Genomic DNA, 17,309 nt, shown 5'->3' with positions numbered 1-17,309 from the left:
GCTCCAGAAGCGCGGGCCGGGTTTTTGTTCGGCTGCGCTGAGCGCCAGGCAGCCCGAGCCAACTCCAGTTACAACAACAACCCACCTTCCCGCAGCCGAGCTAGACTAGGGCTGCTGCGTCCGTCCTATTGTTTAGACACTTGCCAGGAGCTCGGGAGTCAACAGAGCCACCGAGTCCCCGCTCCCTACCGCCGCCTTCCCTCTTCCCCACTTCCCTCCCCCCAGAAAGAGGCGCGGAAAGCCACCTGGAGTGGGGAAGGTGCTGGAAGGAGACGGGCTGCTCCGGACTGCGGCCGCCGAGTCAGGTGCAGCGCCCGGATTCGAGCGGCGTCGCGACGTCGGCGGGAGGACTCCCACCGTAGCTGTGGGGACTGGATTCAAAGCCTGGGAAAAGTTCCTGCACTTTGAGAAGAAGGGCCCGCTTGTGGGCGGCTGTCGGGGGGAGACCGAGGGGCTGCGCCCCGCCCCCCCTCCAGGAGGCTGCTCTTGTTTCTTCCACCTCTGCCATCAGGTGTCTGCTGCGGAGCCGCGGCGTATCCGGGAGACGCGAGGGGCTGACACACGCACGCACACAGGACTGCAGTTAGCTGCCTCCTGGGGTCTCCTTGGATTAGCAGATCCCACCGACCCAACTGCCATCTCTCCGCCCTCTGGAACACCCCGGGAGGACCTGGGAGGCGGACACCTCCAGCTTGGCCTTTCCACACTCTTTCTGGCCGGCCTGCCAGCCATTCCCTACTCAGTCTTAGCAGGAGCTCTCATCCTCAACTTGGCCTCTTGGATTTCCTCTGCCGTGGTCGTGACTAGTGGATGTTCCTGCCTGCTGTGGCGGCGGTTCGATTGCCCTTTTGTCTTTTCTGCTTGACCTCGGGGAAGGCCCTCGTGCGGAGCGTCTCCAAGGACGCCGGGCGGGAGGCGGAATTGCCCATACATCCTTTAGCGAAGCGCATGTGACGGGGACCGGCTGGGGCTGCGGAGGAGCTGCAGGCCAGGGGGGAGGCCGCGTGAGTGAGTCACGCCAGGAGCCCCGCAGCGCAGTTCCGCGCCCCTCAGGCTGCGCGCCAGCCCCGTGCGCCCCCGCGCGCCATGTCCACTCGTCCAGTGTGCTTCGCTCCCGGCCCGCGGGGCTCCTGCGCCTTTTAGTTTCGGAGAGCCCACTTTGATCGAGGCCACCATTCCTACTGAGCCTCCTCCTTCTGTCTTCTACAGTCTTCACTGGAATTGGATTTGCAGAGGGGGTCGGTGGAATCGGATCACCTCAGTTCCACGCACAACTGGCCCCTGCATCTTCACGATCTTCATCAGCCGTTGCAAGCTTCAGGTCTCTTACCGCCAAGTTGATATTTGCCAGACAGACGACGCGCGATCCGCTCCCCGCTGCTCTGGGGTCTCCCTGTAGCCTTGGCCAGGCCAATTGATCTTCTGGACCTAAAGTTGCCCAAGGAGCGCCTGCCCTGCAGGAGGAGAAGGGCGAGGGGAGCTGAGAGGCGTGTACCTGTGTCAGCCCTACTGCCTTGAATATTACTGTTACTTCTGTATCATTTCGTGCACGTTATCTGGACACTGGTGGCTGGGCTCGAGGCACTGGGCCTCAGGCACCGCGCGGTTGGAGCAGAGGAACGAGCTAAAGAGAAACCCCCGGGGCCGGCGAGCTAGGAGGCGGCGGGGAAAGATGCACGGCGTCGGCTGGCAGACGCTGTCCCTGTCTCTGGGGTTAGTGCTGGCGATCCTGAACGAGGTGGCGCCGCAAGCGTGTCCGGCGCAGTGCTCCTGCTCCGGGAGCACAGTGGACTGTCACGGGCTGGCGTTGCGCAGTGTGCCCAGGAATATCCCCCGCAACACCGAGAGACTGTGAGTATGGGCGCGTTCTCCACCTTGGCCCTCCCTCCCATCGGGGTCGCGCAGCCCCTGTATCTAGACTGGAGGGACCCCGAGTCACAGGGACTTGTGCCCGGGGCAGCCCCCGCTAGCTTTCCTCAACGCGCATCCTAGGCTTGAACTCTCTGGGAGGGCGCTGCCCAAGGAGGGGCCACTGCCCGAGGAGGGGCGGGCCCGCTGACTACTGCGCTAGGTCCCTTCCTCCGGCTCTCGTCCCGCCACTCGCAGCCCTTTGCGGGCTGGTTCTCTGAGGCTGGGGAGGCGGGGAGATGAGGAAAGAGGAGTCGAGTATGCCCGGGGCAAGGGAGACGCGACTTTGTTCCTTGGACTCCGTAAACTGAGTCACCTTGCGGTTGGAAACTCTCGCGGGTCGGTTCAGGGCTCCGTTCCGGCTCTTGTCACCGCGGGGTGGCGCGAGGAGGGGGGTGGAGGGGAAGGGGTACTCAAACGAGAGAAACCTCTGCTCCCGGGCTTTATGTCGCCCTCCTGGGGACGGAGGGAGAGGAGATGGGGTGTGGGGAGGCTGACCCCGCCCGGGGGCGCTTCCACAGGCCCACGGAAGGAAGGATGCCCCAGGATAGCGGCCGCGCGCAGCCTCCAGCTACTCTTCCCCCGCCTGCCACTTCCCGGGGGAGGAGGCGGCGGCGGAGAGCCCCCCGGGTCGTGTCGGAGCCGGGGGACTCCAGAGGCAGACCGCGCGTCCCATCGACTAAGCGAAGTTAGGGCTGGCTGTCCAAACCAGGACCGGTGAAGGCGGGTCTGACCGCTTTGGTAACCCCGCGGCCCTCGGCTGCCCCCTCCGGCCCTTCCTGCTGAGCCCCAGTGCCCCCTTTCCACCTTTCTGGCAGTTTCTGCGTCTCTGCGCGTGTCAGCAGCTCCCTTTCCTTCCTCTCCTTTCTTCGCGCTCTGCTGCCCGCAGACATCCCCGCCTCCCTGTCTCTGCGAGTCCCTAATGAAGAAGTAATAGCCGAGCGGGTGATGACGGCCCACGCGCTGCTTGTGGGGCGCTTTCCGAGTTCAGGGAAGTGAAGCGTGGAGGCCGTTCTCTTTGTGAACGTCGAGGCCGCTGCCCCGGCGTCCGGGGCGCGCTTCCCTCACTGTTGCGCGTGGGCCGGGCGGGGCAGGGAGGACCTGGGAGGCGCTCCCGGGCTGCGCTCCCCGGGCCTCTGCGCCCGGGGCTGTGAGGGTGGAGGGCCGCGGAGGGGACTGGCTTGGCCTCGCACGCCTCCACCCGCGCGGCTCTCAGCGCTGCGAGTCGATCGTATCCAACCCATTTCCCTCTCTCTCAGTTTAAAGTCGAGCCACTTCTTTCCCTTGCAAATGGCTCCCCCATCCCGAGCCTCACTGAGCTGACCCCTACTCGGTTTCTGCCTTCCTTCCCAGGCCCGCAGCGCTGGGCACGTTGCGGCCCTACCGAAGGGGTCTTGTCAAAAATGTGGTCTACCAAGTTTGTGTGAGATAGGGGCTTGAGGACTCACGTCAGGTCAGCTAGTTCGAAAAGGGAACAAACAATTCGATGGTGCTTTGCTCAGCAAGGAAAATGGTTTGGGAAGGCAATGCAAAACTCAGCCTTAGCGCTTGTCATTTCATGCTATTCAGAATGGTTTAAAGTTTAAGCACTAACACGTCTTATTCAACAAAAGGGGAATGCATTTGGGGAAAAAAATAAATATAGCAACTGAGTTTTAGGTACTTGAAAAAAATGTACCCCTAAGAGGGATTTATAAAGAATTTTCCGAAAATAGTTTACTCAGTGGCGGCTTATAAAATTATATTATTGACAACATAAGCACATTAAATATAGACCCCAAACATGCCGTCTTAAAGTCAAGGTAAGGTTTACTTCCCTGAAGGGGAGAACATTCAAACCGCAGCAAAGCCTGGTTTTACTTGAAATGATTGAAACCAGGGCAAGTTTAGATCATGACCTAAGATGCCAGAAAAGGGGGTTGTGACTCAAGGAAACTGTGGTACTGAAATCTGGACCAAAATGTCAGGGTCTGAATACTATTTCCATTATTGCCCTTGCTGGTAGTTTTCACTTTACAGTTCGCAGCGGGGGTTCCTGAGCTGCAAATAAAGAGTTTAGTTTTCATACAAACATAGAATTGTTGGAAGGTAAATGCCTATAAATGCCAGTCTTTGAAGTGCAGTTCTTTTGATGACATTTCAACTTTATTCTTTGCCTTAGGAAGTTTAGCCACGGTGCCACCTAAGGATAGGGGTCTGAATTTTTAAAATTTCTCCCTGAATAATATTAGAAAATTGTTCGTTTAACTTCCTGAAGGAAACTTTTTGGGAGTGTTCATAACAATTATAGTAAACAGCAGAGTATCTGTGAAATTAATATACACCTTCTTATAAAAACAAAAATGAAAAGCACTCCCATACACACACAAAAGAGAACTCTAGATAACAGAATCCCTTCATTTTCTTGTCATATGCTGGTAAGCATAGACTGTAAACTTGCTAAGAATCATTTTAAAAATTTTCTTTCACAGATGACTTCCTTCTCTTTTCCTCTCTTTTACTTTGCAAACTAATAATTGAAACTGATCTTTTATCTCCCAGTTCTTATTTAGTGTATATTTTTCTTTAACTAGATAATGATAGAAATTAAATGGAAGTTTCATTTTCTTACTTGTTTTCTCTTAGGGATTTGAATGGAAATAACATCACAAGGATTACCAAGACAGATTTTGCTGGTCTTCGACACCTAAGAGTTCTGTAAGTATGTTCTTCTGTGTTTTGGAGAATTACCATGTTTTTTAAGGTTGTGGATTTTGAATCATTACCGATCTCAGGTTTAAAAACTGTCTCAATGACAGAAACATAAAATTTTACCAGGCCTTGGTTTCCTTTCTGTTTATCAGTGTACTACAATTTTTAATAAAAATGTAGGCTTTTAAGTTTAGGTGCAGGCCATAAAATAGTGTTATGGAAATGACCTCAAATATTTGCTGTAACAACCCTAAGTGCTTATGCATATAAAAATGTAACATAATTGCTTTCACAATATGCGTAATGTGAGACATTTGATATACTTTTAGGATTTGAGATTAACTAGAAAGAATTTAAGTGGGTCTGCATTTTATTATTGCTAATATAAAAATGTTCAGACTTTTCTAGCAATCAACACATACAAATATTTTCTAACATTAAAATAAAACAATCCAGGTTTTTGCCAAGTTTTTAGCGGGAAATGTTTCCCACTAAAATATTTTGAATTGGTAATATTTTGAATTATCGCTTGTATCTATTAACTTTGCAGCTTTTATAAAATTGTTGCAATGTGATTACTTCTTTGGGTGTTAAGTTGTGAGTGAACCATCATTTGAGATTCAGTGTAATGTAAAACTTTTTTCTTACAAATTTTTAATTAAGTTTAAATTTAATATTTATATTGCGGTGAACATATACTTTTGATCATTGTGTGTTCACCGTTTATTTTTAAAAAACACATTTTGCCCTTGATGAATTCTTCCCATTGCTGACATTTATCTATCAGTGAATTGAAGTCTATATGTGATGAATTATTGTATGTTGATTCTTTCGGTTAAGAACTCACTTGAAAACCAGCCATCAAAATTGTAGTATCATGGGTTACACCTCAAGATATACTATAGTTTAAGGTTCAGGATTCTGACTAAATTTTGTGAGAAACTGAATTAGTATTTTTTATGAAAGTTTTGTGATGAGGATACTATTTTCCCTCCCTGACATTTTTCATATAAATCATTGTTAGATTTTGTATTGAATCTGAAACCAGAGCAGTATTTAACTTTGTAAATGGACAAGTTTTAAGTTGCTGAATTGAAACTTTTTCAGATAATGAGTGCTAACATTAAGACCCCTGTTATACTTTGCATTTCAGTCAGCTTATGGAGAATAAGATTACCACCATTGAAAGAGGAGCATTCCAGGATCTTAAAGAACTGGAGAGACTGTGAGTATTTTCAATTCCAAACTTATGACGACATAACTATATTTTTAATAATACTTGCATTTTGAGGACCATGTCTTTAATTTCATGTCTTAGTCTTTGTAAATTTACAAAAACAAGAGGTTGAATTAGTGATTTTTAGACTAATTTACAATTAGAAATTATAGAAGTTTTGCCTAAATAGTACTAATTTGTGATAAAGTTCAAAAACATACTTACTTTCCTGACACTTTTACTTCCTTGATAACCATTGCTTTGGTACTTAAGAGATGCACGTTTTTTCTTATTGTTCATATAGTTTGTTTTATTTGCTTATGGGAGGAAAGGTGGTATTTTTATTTGTATTTATGGGGCATTATAAAACAAAATTTTGCTGATAATTATTTTAGTTCCCATGATGTTACTATGTGTGTCATTAATGGCATTGGAAGAAATATTTAAAGTTCTTAATGTTATAAAGATTTGCCTTCTGATATTTAACACTTATGGTGAATATTTATTTCATTATTTTACAGTAGCTTTCTAAATATTCTTTTTGCTGGGAAAAGCATTTAAGGATAAATGGAAGTAAGAATTACTTTATCAAAGCATGTCATTTAACATTAATTGTTTTTTTCCCAAGAAGATCAAATGTGGACTTCAGAATTCAAAATGCATTTTTTAAATTTCAGACACAAAATCTTATGGATTGATATATATTACTTGAGAACCATTATTATTTTAGGCCTACGTGTATATGTACAAAAGACAGAAGCCTCTGTCTGAATTAAGATAAATACACAATTTGTAACTTGAAATATGAATTATATATCTCCATATGTCTTGATAATTCAAGTTTAGTAGCTTTGCATTTCTAAGGCCAAATAGTGGCTCTATTGAAAGTAGCGACAATTATTTTAATAAGTTTCCTTGTCTGTTTTAAGAGGCACTTTAGGTAAAAGTAAAAATTTTACTTAAAATAGTGAGATATGAAGTTCATTTTGGGTATAGCACATACTCAGATTCATTGGGCCCTATTACAAAAGTTAATTCAGTATAATTGTAAATAAAAAAATGACTTGTCAACTTCTAAGTTATTTGTAAATAGAAGCTACACTTATAACTTAAAGTTAAATACAGATATACCTAATTTATTTATAAAAAATTTTTCCATGAACAGTATTACAATAAAGGGATATATTTGTGGGATTCAAAATAAATGTAAAGCCACTACTTCAAGCTAGTTTTGGGAAGGAAATAAAGATAAGGAAAACATTTGGTTACGTTTATAACAAAGTTCATAAGTTCATAATCTATCTCAATATATAAAAATATTCTGAAACTATTTATTCTTTGATCTCTTTTGTGACTAGCTAGTGAGTACTTGACAAATTTATTTTTAATTCATCCATTGAAACTAAGCATTAATATAATTTAAATGATAAGATGAAGAGATAATTTAAAATGATCATTTAAATGTTAATAGTTTTTTATCAATAACCTATATTTAGTCATGTATGTGTGTGTGTGTTTAGGATTTATATATACATGTGAGATATATATGTATGTATATTTATATTTTTTTTCCTTGAACAACTTTGACCTTGAAAGATTCTCAGTGGCTTTTCATGAAGTCTCTATTTGGTTTCTTTTGTAGTTTTAAGTATTTTCAGACACTGAAACAAAACAAACCTTTTCATTATTTTTCAAGCCACTTTGGAGTATCGTTTGAACTTTCATTTTGAATAAATTAACTTTTCCTAAAATTTATTAACCAGATACACTATGATCTGAAATTCGGTTAAAGTTGTAAGTAGGTGCTATTTTTTGACTTTAACTTCCCCTGGGAGTGTCACTTCATCTCAGAACAATTTTCTGTTCCATGAAGATGCAGTAAGATGTTTCAGAGTGGGAGGAGGTTTGTAATTTTGAATGAAAACTAATATATATGCAGGACTTCTTTAAATCACCCCAGCTGTTGGCAGAGAGCAAATATTTCATATTTGTGAGGAAAAGCTGAGAAAATTCCTTTTGTTTACAACTGCCAAGTCCATCTGATGGAAACACATTGTTATCTGACAGCCAATTCATCTCCTTGGGACTCTGGAATTCAAAACCATTTCTTAGGAACACTTTTCAAATATTTAGTTTTTTTTTAAATACATTAAATGGCAAACAGTTTTGCTAAAGAATGCATTCAGGTTATTGTGAAATAAACTGTTTTATATTTTGTTCAGTATATTAATTAAAAAATAGAAATTTAAAAAGCTACCCAGAGAGTTCTATAATCAAATTACTATGGCATTATAATGATATAATTATGGCATACATTCTTATTGTAGTAGGTGATGTCATTAACATCGCATAGATTGCTTCCCCTCCCAATAGTTGCAAGAGACAACGTAATAAATTGGAAGTAACCAGTGAATTAACTTTTAAATAATATATCTCATGTGAACTTATGTTTTTGGCACCTTGAATCTGAAGTTTAAATTCAAACTCCAAATTATGAAAAGGTCTACAAATGCAGATTTATGTTGTAAATGCCATTTATACTACATATATATATATATATAGGGCAACTTAACTTTCATTCTTTGTGTAAAGAACAAAAATAAAAATATTAACTTTATTTGTGTGCAATACATGGTTTTAAATTTGTTTTTCCATTTTAAAATGATAAAATCAAAACAATTCCAAATGATATCTTGTGAATATTTCAAAATTATAAGTTTTTTCTTTTTATTTTTTGTTGATAGAGTTTTAACTTGATCTAGAGAAAGAAGACTCTGAGAACAGAAGATAAGAGCTGTTCCTTTTAGAAATCCGACTTTTAATCTCTAAGAAACAGGATCATTTTATCAGATTGAGTTTAATTTTAGTATAGGATAAAAAAATCTTTATTGTTAAAACAATATAGGTACAAAAGAAGCACATTTTTTTTTTCCACTTCAAAGAATTGATGGAACTCAAGGTTATCAGTCAAAACACCAAGAACTAGATTGGGAATTAAAATCGTCTCTCTCCCTCTTTCCTTTCCTTCTTTCCTTTCCTCTCTCACTGCCTCACTGCCTCTCACTTCTTTGTATTGTATAGAAAACATCAGATGATATGATCAGACTGTGGTTATGAGTCATCATAAAAGGAATAAGTTTTAATCACACCTACACACTCTGAGCACACAGCACATCCACTTTTGACAGTTTCCCACTGTGCACCTTGACCTAACATGTGCCCTGGCAGATTCCCGTGGGTGTTCTGCGTTGCCAGTTGTACTTGTTTATCTGGGATGAGAATGAAGCCTTGAGAATGTGCCTGATGTAGATTGCATTAATAGGTCTTATACTGCATTACAGGTCTCATATTGTTTGATCAAACGTTCAAATGAAAGCTGATACAGTTAAGTGACTAGATATTCAATGGAAGCTAAGTAAGGGAAAACAAATAAGCTATAGTGAAGAACTGGAGCATTTAAGAATTATACTTCATTATACTTCATAGACGATACCTGTGTATATCTGCAATAAAGTCTCCATACAAAATTATTAATTCAAAGTATTTCTTGACTAGTGGGTAATGTGTTAGAAGGCTGAAAAAAAATCACACTGGGACCCATGACTTTTCTCTGCAGGTGTAAAGTTCCATTATTCACTTATGTCTTACGGGATTATGCTGAAGTAATTAAAGTTCTATTTTATGGCATTTTAGAGAGACCCAGGCCACTTCGGGGCTTCCCAAGTGGCACTAGTGGTAAAGAATCCATCTGTCAGTGCAGGAGACATGAGAGATTCAGTTTTGATCCCTAAGTCAGAAAGATACCTGAAGGAGGACGTGGGCAAACCATTCCAATATTCTTGCCTGGAGAAGCCTATGGACGGAGGAGCTTGGCAGACTGTAGTCCATAGTGTTGCAAAGAGCCGGACATGACTGAAACGACTTAGCAGGTGTGCATGCAGGCCATTTCAGTATTGCACTACTGTAAAACATCTGCTTTTATACATTCCTTGACAACACAAGTACAAGAGTATGAGAAAGTTTTTGAAATTTTTTAAGTTTGTTCAAAAAAATGGTAGGGCATTTTGTACTAAATGCAATGAAACACTCATAATGCAAAATAAAATTCATATATGCCTACATTACATTAATGAAAACCAGTAGCATACCATTGAAAACCTTGGATATTAGGTATTTCATTAACTTCATAGTATCTTACACGCTTACAATAATGAAATTGCACAAGTGATAAAGCCAAAGGCTTGGGTTGTACTTTTGTTCCTATCAGTAAAGTGTAATGGCGCTCTTAAGACAATATTTCTTTAAACATTCCAAGTTTTTGTATCTTTGGATTTCAGATTACTTTTTTTTTAACTATGTCATTTGATACTCATTTTTGCTGGAATAAAAGAGTCCTAAAAGTATTATTATAATGAAGCCATTGCAAAACATGTTCACTTGTCTATTTTAGTTTCTACCAAGTAGATATAAAGAAAATAACTCAGTTTAGAAATGTCTTTACAATAGAGCCTAAGTTTGACTACACACTTTACTCTCCCTAAAGGATATCTCAATGGCACATGTATTTTTTGAAGGTGGTACTAAGTTATTTCTCCCTGGGTGTGCACACCATTTATAGGCATGTGACAGCTAGTGTGAAACTAAGGAACTCCAACACTCTAGAATTTTGGTTGTAGGTCGCTACACATTAGTTCAAGCAGAGAATGTGTTGTGGAACAGATCTGAGGGAAGTCTTCCCCAATCCCTTGCTCATTAGGGATGTGGAGAATCCCTCTTCTGACTCATCCTGCAAGTTTATAAGCAACACATAACACATTCTTTTTCTTGAAGTAATGACATACTAACAGTGCTAATCTACTTGGAAAAGAATGCAAGCTCATCATACTTTCTGGCACCTTCATACTCAAGTTTAAAGTCACTGCAGTTGTTCTTGGGAAAGTCTCTATAAAGAACATCTCAAACTCGGTAAAGAAGCTCGATATGTACATTGTAAGAGATAAATCATGCACCTCGATGCTCAAGTGTGAATCGCTTTATCTGTGATAACCATTAAATGTCCAATTATTCTTGCCTGTTTATAAGTGATAGTGAACTATTTTAAATTGCATTTACTGACTGTAATCTTAGAAGGCTTTAATGCAAGTGCACTGTTGAAGTTTAGCAGAACACTGAATCTATCTGAGAGGGTTTCTCATACAACGTTTTTTAATGGGCCTTGAAGTTGAACGGTGGTGAGAAGTTCTGTTTGCTCTTTGTGGAACGTTTTATAAATTCTGCAGCGGCAATGCTGTTTATTTTTCCCACATCTGTTTTGGGCTCATCCTTTGTAACAGTGTTTGCTGGATGCTGTGGCCTTTATGTCTCCCCTGAAATGAGTAGTTTAGTTTGCACTGTTCCAATGTATTTGTGGAAGCAACCAATGTCAAATATTTTACATTGAACTCCTGTCTTTCATTCCTATTGGATACCCTTCTGCTTGAATTATGCCTTCTAAACTGAATTTTACAACTTAACATGGGATGAGAGACTTTTCTGCGTGAACTTTACATATACTGCTCTTACCTGTTTCAGAGCAATTTATATCTGCTGGACTGGAAGGAGTGTTGGTGAAAACATTTTCAGAATTAGATTTTGGATTTGGATTTGGTTTTAATGCAGTTGGAATTTTTGCTTTAAGATAACATCGATGGAAAATTACTTGTTCTCTTGGCAGTGTCCATCCGCCCTGAATGCAGGTGGGCCTCCTATCTCTCAGCTGCCATTCTCCTCACTGTAGATAACCTAGCCTCCCCTCGGTTGAAAATACCTTGTAATTTTATATGCTATTGCCTGGTATCCTGTAGAACGTTGGCAAATATTCACTGGTTTTACTGTTGATTGTGCTTTTTAAACAGATACAATCTCTCTTCCTTACCTTTAAAACATTACATGAGAGTAAATACTTGATTTCAGTTCCATTGTGAGATCTTGATCAAATTGTCTTATCTTTGAAAACTGTGTGTTTGGTCATCATTAAAGGAGACAGTTATTATATCTCGTAGTAATGGTATGTGGTTTCAGTAAGATAATGCACGTATTTTTCGCAAAATGCTTGATGCAGAGTTGGAACTTTTTATTATTACAAATTTCAACATCTCCTTTCCTGTTTTTCAGAAGCTGAGTTTTGGAAATACTTTATCTTTTTGAGCTAATAAAATGTGTCTATAATAAATCTGACTTTTAAATATCCATATTTACTATCATTTTCCTTCTGATTTTCTTCTTATAGCATATAGTCAATAGAAGAGATGTGAAGAAAGTGCAAAGCCTTCTCCAAATTTTTTTCAGAGTATTTATCATAATCGCTCTGAACGTTATAGAGACTATCAAGAAGTAAGGGGAGTGAAGAGGAAGCAACTTTTTATTAATAAATTTTGATCTCTTACCATGGAGCATAAAGGGTGAAAATACTGATACTGCCGAAAATATAAAATTTATCTAATACTAGCTAAATGTTAAAAATCTTTGCTTAAAAAATGTTAGCATAAAAGACAAATGGAAATTTACCTGAGAAGAAGACATTTATGTATGAGAAACAGGAGATTGTAAACGATAGACTTTAAAAGGCAGTGTTCATCAAATACTTGTTTCGAATCAGGTGCGTTGTAAATATATTACATTTACAGTGATAGGTAAATATGAGACTTTCTTACTAGCTTTGGTAAAATCATTTTCATTTTACATTTTGGATTGGGATGAAGGTCGCAAATGTTAACTGGATTGAGGAGGAAATTGAAAGGAGACCTCCAACGTTTAACAATGGATAAGTAACAGGAGTGGGTGGCAGATAATAATTAGAAACAAAGCTTGTCAATAATGCCCTTCAAGTTGAGTTTTAAGAGTCTGCATTTTAGAGGCCTGTGGTTTTTAGTGTGGTACAGAAAGATCATCTCACTGAAGGCCACCCAGAGGAAATAGTTACTGGGATCTCTCTCATCTTTTCTCTAAAAGAATGTGTCTCAGAGACTCATTACACACCTTTCTGAAACCATGACTTTCCATCCAGAGAATTTTTAGTCCTGAGATCCTGTGGGCAGATTCCATCTAGTTAGTGATGACCTAGGAGCTGAATATCACTGAATCTGTTATGTGTCCTTGGACACAATTGAGTATCCTTGCTGGAACAGTTAGTAATTGACCCACCTGATCTGCTTAATACTGCTAATTTTTGTTGGTTCCATAAATCCTCCTCTGAGATTACTTTGATTCACTACATGCTGTTTATCTGTTCTTGGACCATCAGATTTTAACTTCTTTAACACATATGCATTAGAGTTATTATGATGCTCTTCAAGCTACTAAGAAGTATTTTGTAGTATTGGAAGAAGCCAGGCAACTTTTTCTCCAGCTCTGTTTAGAAATTATTATGCACCTTAATAGTGTTTAACATAATTTTGGATTTTAAAAAATACTCTTTAGTTTAAAGATCTAATTCCTGGTCATTGTACAGAGGAACTCTGCCTTAATTTTTTTTCCTTTATTGAGTATTTTGGAAGAGTTTCACTTTTTATTGTAATGTTTGTGTTTCCATTTATTCTTGGTACTGATGGAAGAGGAACTAGAAGAATAAGAACCAAAAATGTATTGGTATTCTTTTTAAAAAAGTGCAGTCATACTGTTTTTCTATGCATGTTATCACTTCATCTGTTATCTGCCCTTTTTTATATGACATTACTTTGCTTGATACACATGGTTGGTTTAGACACATTAAGATCATTTATAATAATTTTCATAATATAGTGATAAATTACTTGAATTTTAAGAAAAATATTTTATACATATTTTCATTTTTATTTCAACTTTAGGTATTTTAAATAGATCTTTAAAATAGTGCACTGACTAGAAAGCTAGTTTCTTTTTAAATAAAGCTTGATGTTTTATTTCCAGGTGACTCATTCATAGATTTTTAAGAAGTGGGCTATGTAAAACTACGTTTTGCCCCAACCTCCCCTCCCTACTCCCCCCAAAAAAGAAAGATTGCTGAAAGAGAAAGTTGAGGATTACATTATTTTGAATTATTGTTTAGGAATGTTTAGACTGTGTCTCTTTGAAAGGAGTGATTCAGGGGGTGTGTTCTGGAGTCAGGCCACCTGAATTTAGGTTCTAGCTCTACTTTCTATGAGCTCTGTGTCTCCCTCCAAAATACCAGGGACAATGGCACCTACTTATGGGGTAGAATGAATGTGATAGTTCATGTGAACTTCTCAGAACACTGACTGTCACCTGGTAAGTTAACTGTTATTTGGAGAATGAATTAAGAATCTCTTAAGAATAAGAAAAAAAGTGAGAAAAGACACTGCTTGCACTCTCTCTGAATTGCCTTCTTTCTTACAATATCTGAAATTGTGTGGACCCATTAACACATAATCTAGTGGCAGCTCTCAGTCACTTGGATATCTGAATTTGTTTCAACATATTGAATTCCTTCCAGTTTCTGATTATGTTGAGAAAGGCATGACAGGGGGAAGTTAAAGGAAAGGAGGCAGTTGCTCTATGGGGCTCATGAAAGCAGGTTTGGTGGTGGGACTTTGAGTATCTGGAGAGGGGCATAAAACCTAAGGCAGGTAGAAATGCCTGTTAGAAATGCCATGTTAGAAAACATGTCTGGAGAAAGCTGGCTGAACATAAAATGCACATGCTGGGGTTTTGCCAAACTATATCAAAATGCAAAGTGCAGTTTGTTTTTATTCAGCATTTCCTAAGAACCTAGTAAGTGCCAAGGAAGAGGGAAGGAAATATGAATACATAGATATGGTCTTTCCAGGGTTTCCCCATTGGGTGGCTCAGTGGTAAAGAACCACCTGCAATGCAGGGGCTGCAGGTTTGATCCCTGGGTCCAGTGTTCTTGCCTGGAGAATCCCATGGACAGAGGAGCCTGGCAGGCTACAGTCCATGGGGTCACCAAGAGACAGACGCGGCTGAAGCGACTCAGCACCCAGCACGTAGTCTTTACGCTTGAAGAGCTTACAGTGTAGTGGGACTCAGACATTTATGTGAGTAAATGTTTTGAGTAACACAGTGTGAGGCACTTTTGCTTATCAAATACTAGAGGCATATGCAGACACAGACAAGGGAGGAACCGCCTTTATGCAGGAGAACCAGGGGAATTACACAGAGGATGTTAGAAAGGACCCTTTGGAGAAAAGGGAAAACTCCATACAGAGAGTTCCCTCTGTGAGGACTGGGGACCTGAAGAAACGTCCTTCTTTTGGTTGGAGAATCACGGACGATGTTTGTTCTCCAGTGGTTTGGATCAGATTATGAAAGCACATCTCTGTCATTTTAAAAATTGGGATTGCCTCTCTGGAAAATGGGGAGTCTTTCCTAGAAGAATTCTCATTACCACTGTTGTGAATATTTGTAATTATTTTTTCAGACATAAATATAACAAGATCATGATTAAATTATAGTTTATTGAAAGTGTATGATAGTAGACTCTGGCAGTACTCGTACCTTAGAATTATGCCTGGCAAAGAAAAAAATAAAAGCTTTTGATTTCACTTTACATTAATCTTGTTGTGTGCTTTATTCATCAAAAAACAAAACAAAACAAAATTAGTTTAAGTGAAAAGTCTACACTTTCACTACTAGTTTTATGATTTTACCTCTGATTGTCTCAACATACATTTTTGTGAGCTATATACGTTTTATTAAGTTCTGAGCATCTATCTATAGATGACTAACCTCTTAATAATATGAGTTATATAACAAAAGATGGTAAGCATAATCATCATTGCCTCATGGCATTTTAGACTTGGAAGAAGTTCTGAGGTTCACTTGGTCCAACTTTTAACCTAATGCAGAATTTTTATTACATTGTTGCAGGGAGAAAATACATAGCCTCTGCTTGAATAATGTGGATAATAATAATAAAATGAGTTGAAAGCTTCCTAAGGCTATTCATTTCTTAACATCTTTTATACTTACAATGATCTTCGTTATAATCATCTATCAATACTTTCTTAAAAGTTAAAATTACTAGCACCATTTCTACTCTCTGGAGGCTAAATGAGTGTAATTCCACTCCCATCTGATGACCGTTTAAATACATTATCATTTAAAAGGGGGTAAGATTAATATGCCCTCTTTTCCTGTCCCCTTAACATAAATTTCTTTAAGACAAGAAACACCTCAAGTATCTTCAGTGTGACATTACTCTCTGGACGTCTTTACTCTCCTCTAGAGGTATTGTGTTGGTCACTCAGTTTTGTCCGACTCTTTGAGACTCCGTTGACTGTAGCCTGTCGGCTCCTCTGTCCAAGGGATTCTCCAGGTGAGAATACAGAGTGGGTTGCCATTCCCTTCTCCAGGGAATCTTCCAGACCCAGGAATTGAACCTGGGTCTTCTTCATTGCAGTCAGATTCTTTACTGGCGGAATCACCAGGGAAGTCCAACAACTTATAAGTCACTTAAGGGTGCATTTTACATCATCTTGTCATCATTTTATTTGAATTTGGAAAAAGAAAGGCTAGACATTTATTTTTACTGAAATGTTAAGTTGTACACTTAAAATGAATGGGATTGGGAAATTCGTACATTGGGGCTAGAATTTGCCACTCTTTTTAAGTGTTCATAGTCCGAAAGAACTTGGTTATATAGTGCGTGTATGCCGAGTTGCTTCAGTCATGTTTGACTCTGTGCAACCCCATGGACTATAGCTCGCCAGGCTCCTGGGCTTAAATTGATTTAGGGTTGCAATCAAATTCTCTTCTAAAATATTTAAAATATCCCAATATCAGTTAAACATTTTTAGGAAAAACATTACTTCAACATTTTTGCCCTCACTGTTAATTATAACTCAGCCATATTCAGTTGAGAGTAAAGAACTGTGGATTGAAGTTTTCTTCTGATTTTGCCTAGAGGGACAAATCATGCTGACACTTTCTCATACATTTTTGTGAATCTAAATGGAAAGGTTAAAAAAAAATTGAAATTTCTGTCTCCCTTCAGTGACTTGGCTGAAGATTTAGGTCATTTAGGACAGAATATGAATTATTTTAGGGCACCATTTAATACGGTATTTCTGCTGTATGTTGAACTCGCTAAACATACATACTCGCTAAACAAGTCCAGAAAGCCTTTTTCATTGCGTCTGTGCTGGTTGACTGATGTTGCAAGGGTTGTGGATATAGAGTTTAGGCCCCAGTAACCATCATCTGAGTAAGCACAATGGAAAATTTGCTTTAAAGAATCTTGTAACAAAAGGTGTAACCAACTTTTGATTTGTAATGCTTGAATTCTCTTGAATGTTATTTCATTCTTTCTGAAATACAGGATGAGGCATGACACTACTCAGTCACAGTCTCATTGTTGGGTACTTTCTATGTAACATATGCTTTGTTTTTGTTTTTCTCAAAAGGCGTTTAAACAGAAATCACCTTCAGCTGTTTCCTGAGTTGCTGTTTCTTGGGACTTCGAAGCTATACAGGCTGTAAGTAGACAGAAATAGTTATT

General features: G+C 39.9%; 1 protein-coding gene across 2 annotated transcripts in view; it reads left to right on the top strand.

Annotated features, from left to right (window-relative positions):
- Positions 1–1,672: 1,672 nt before the first annotated feature.
- SLIT2 (slit guidance ligand 2) overlaps positions 1,673–17,309 on the top strand; it is a 383,481-nt gene continuing 367,844 nt past the window's right edge. For both annotated transcript variants that reach the window (XM_043438885.1, XM_043438884.1), the window contains exons 1-4: positions 1,673–1,851; positions 4,534–4,605; positions 5,753–5,824; positions 17,215–17,286. In XM_043438885.1, the coding sequence (XP_043294820.1) occupies positions 1,673–1,851; positions 4,534–4,605; positions 5,753–5,824; positions 17,215–17,286 (395 nt within the window). The remainder of the gene's footprint in view (positions 1,852–4,533; positions 4,606–5,752; positions 5,825–17,214; positions 17,287–17,309) is intronic.

Source organism: Cervus canadensis, chromosome 19, assembly GCF_019320065.1.
Source record: "Cervus canadensis isolate Bull #8, Minnesota chromosome 19, ASM1932006v1, whole genome shotgun sequence".
NCBI classification, from domain to species: domain Eukaryota; kingdom Metazoa; phylum Chordata; class Mammalia; order Artiodactyla; family Cervidae; genus Cervus; species Cervus canadensis.
The sequence above is the reverse complement of the archived record's forward strand: the minus strand, read 5'-3'. Positions and strand labels throughout refer to the sequence as shown.